This window comes from Egretta garzetta, unplaced genomic scaffold (assembly GCF_000687185.1).
Source record: "Egretta garzetta isolate BGI_Z169 unplaced genomic scaffold, ASM68718v1 scaffold172, whole genome shotgun sequence".
Taxonomy (NCBI): domain Eukaryota; kingdom Metazoa; phylum Chordata; class Aves; order Pelecaniformes; family Ardeidae; genus Egretta; species Egretta garzetta.
The window spans coordinates 925,177-928,070 of NW_009258951.1; the positions used below are offsets into that span (position 1 = coordinate 925,177).

Sequence of the window (2,894 nt, forward strand, 5' to 3'; positions counted from 1 at the left end):
CCAGCTGGTGCCTGCGCCGGTGCCCGTGCCCACCCTGGACTCCCCCATTGCCCAGCCCGAAGAGCTGCCCCTGCCCAATGGGGTGGAGGGCACAGGCAAAGTGGAGCCGAGCGAGGAGCAACCCGAGTCGGATGTCAGCCCCATCTCGGAGCCTGAGGAGCCAGTCCAGCCTGGCACCCCTGCCTCCCCCCCGGCAGAGGAGGAAGAGGAGGAGAGCGAAGGCCCTGGCGAGGCCCAGGAGCGGAGCTCGAGCCCGGCCCCTGCCCCTTCGCAGACCTCGGAGGCGACTGCGCAAGGTTGGGGATGCTAAGCTGGGGTGTGCAGGGCTGTGGGGTGCCCCAGGGTGGGTGTTGGGGGTGGGGTCACTGGGGTGCAGTGCTAGGCATGGGGTACGGGGAGGGTATCGGAGAGGAGGATGGGGTTAGGTGACCCAGGATGCGTGGGTATGGGGTGATGAGGGGGGATGAGGTGCCTGTGGATGGCAAGAGATGTCTGGGGAGTGCATCCCTATGCAGGAGTATGGGGTGGGTATAGAGGGGTGTATTTTTGGGCTGCCCTGGGTCATGGGGTGCTATGAGGGAGGTGTGCTTTATGTGATGCCTTACGTGGGGGTGTGGGGTGGGTGTAGTGGGGTTGTACCTGAGGGCTGACCCCAGCTGTCTGGGGACATGGGGAGGTGGAGGGGTGGCAGGGGAGGCGCAGAGCTGCGGGGCTGAAGCTGTGTGGGCCACCCTACATGGGGGTATGCAAGTACATGGGGGTGCCTGGGGAAAGTGGGGTGCCCTGGGGATGTGCTGGGGTGAAGCTATGTCTTTTTTTTTTTTTAAGCACTCAGCACAGGAGTGTGAAGGTTATATAGGAGTACTAGGGGAAGATGGATATACAGGGGATGGATACAGGGGGCTATAGAGGGTGACCTGGGGGCAGATGTGCTTCTGGGGAGCACCTCTGTATGGGGTGGTGTATAGGGGTGCCAGGGAGGGGAACATATATGGGGGTGGAGGTGTGTATGGGGGTGTCCTGCAGAGGGGTGTGGGTGTTTGCAGGGATCCCCTGAGGAGGATGGGGAGTGCTGCGCTAGGGAAGAGGTGTGGTTGGGGTGCCTCAGAGAGGCACAGGGTAAATCGGGGTGCAGTGGCTGGATGGGGAGAGGTGTGAGGTATATCTGTATAGGCTGTATTCTGGGGTGCATGCTTAAGGAGTGGGGTGCTGTGGTGGGCTGTATGTAGGATCCACAAGGTTGCAGATGGCCGGGTGGGTGCACAGCGTGTTTGGGGATGGGGGCTGTGCTGGGGTGGCAGGACCACATCCCCATGGCTCCCCATAGCCCCATCCTGAAGTTCTCCTTTTGTTACTGGGGCCTTGCTGGTGACCCTGGAGCTGGTGTCAGGGTACGTGGGTGACTGGGAGGGTTCCTGTCCTTCACCTCCCTGCCTGTCCTCCCAGTTGCCGTGTCGGTGCCAAAGAAGAAGCGAAGGATGAAGGAGTTGAACAAGAAGGAGGCAGTAGGCGATTTGCTGGATGCCTTTAAAGAGGTGAGTGTCCCAGAAGTGCCTGGGAGTCACCCTGTGTCCCATCTCCTCCTGTGATGAACTCTGCTTTGCGCCATCGTGTCTGGGCCACTGATGCTCTGTGATGGTAATGAGGATCTGAGGGGGAGTGCATGCCTGGGTGCAAGGTGGAGGGGACAGGACCAGGCTTGCGGGGTGACTACTGTCCCTCCTTATGCAGTCTCAGATCAGCGACAGTGCCTCAGAGGTGGAGAACAAGCCCCCCGCGTCCACCCCTGCCCGTGAAACGGAGGACACAGCCCCCGCCCGTCCACAGGAAGAGTCAGAGGAGACGTGGGAGGAGAAGGAGGACAAGCTGGCCCCAGAGAAGGGCAAGGCCGCTGACCAGAAGTATCGTTACAAGGAAGGTGAGCTGTGCCTTTCGCCCAGGCCTCCTCTGGGAGCCACCACCTCTGGATCCAGCGGTGGGGGAGGGTGGGGGTGGCATGGTCCAGATGTCCTAAACCTCACGCTCTCCTCCCATCTTGTCCCCAAGCCTGGCATGGGGTGGCGGATAGAGGCCCTAGTGCTCAGGGTCCTGGCAGGAGGCAGGGTGGTGGTGGCATCAGGCTTTCTGTCTAAGCAAGCAGCGTCGTGCTCATGGCATACCAGGCTGGGGCAGCAGCTCTGTGGTTGTCTACTGGGTGGGCCTGGACCTGCCGCAGCTTTGGGTGGAGGATATGGGACAGGCCACATCAGGGTCTCCCTCTTGCCCCCATGCTGCAGAGCAATGGAAGCCGCTGAACCCTGAGGAGAAGAAGCGATATGACCGGGAGTTCCTGCTGGGCTTCCAGTTCATCTTAGCCAGCATGCAGAAACCCGAGGGGCTGCCCCAGATCACAGATGTGGTGCTGGACAAGGTCGGTGCGGCCCTTGAAATTGGGGCAGTGTGGGTGGTGCCCAGGTGTGGGAATCTGGCTCCTCTTTGTGCCTTGTCAAGGCAGGGCAGAGACTTAGTGCTGTGCTCGGGGTCCTGTTGCAGCGTCTGCAATGAGCCCTGAGCCTAGGGTTGGTGGGGGGGGGCACCTCTGGGACCATCTTTCCAGTTCCTTGTCCCAGCGCTGAGGCTGGGGGATGGATCCGTCCCGCTCCTCTGCCCCCTGGGCATCCTCAGCCCTGTGTACCTTCGCAGGCCAACAAGACCCCACTGCGGGCACTCGACCCCATCCGCCTCAGTGGCATGAACTGCAGCCCTGACTTCACCCCCTCATTTGCCAACCTCGGCCGGCCCGTCATGGGCAACCGGGGCCTGGTGAGTATCTCCTTGCGTCACCCACACCATCCCCCTTCCGCCTCTCTGTGATGATCAAGCTTTCGAGCCGCTGTGTCTGGGCCCCTGATGTC

General features: G+C 61.6%; 1 protein-coding gene and 1 non-coding gene across 4 annotated transcripts in view; both read left to right on the top strand.

The window, feature by feature from the left end:
- EIF4G1 (eukaryotic translation initiation factor 4 gamma 1) overlaps positions 1-2,894 on the top strand; it is an 11,251-nt gene that overhangs the window by 1,717 nt on the left and 6,640 nt on the right. For 2 of the 3 annotated variants that reach the window (XM_035889966.1, XM_035889965.1), the window contains exons 2-6: positions 5-296; positions 1,447-1,535; positions 1,732-1,918; positions 2,277-2,410; positions 2,665-2,802. In XM_035889966.1, the coding sequence (XP_035745859.1) occupies positions 5-296; positions 1,447-1,535; positions 1,732-1,918; positions 2,277-2,410; positions 2,665-2,802 (840 nt within the window). The remainder of the gene's footprint in view (positions 1-4; positions 297-1,446; positions 1,536-1,731; positions 1,919-2,276; positions 2,411-2,664; positions 2,803-2,894) is intronic. The other variant, XM_035889968.1, reaches the window with a different exon arrangement.
- Positions 1,581-1,657, top strand: LOC118451840. Its single transcript, XR_004841416.1, has one exon. It is a non-coding gene; the product is annotated as a small nucleolar RNA SNORD66 (small nucleolar RNA).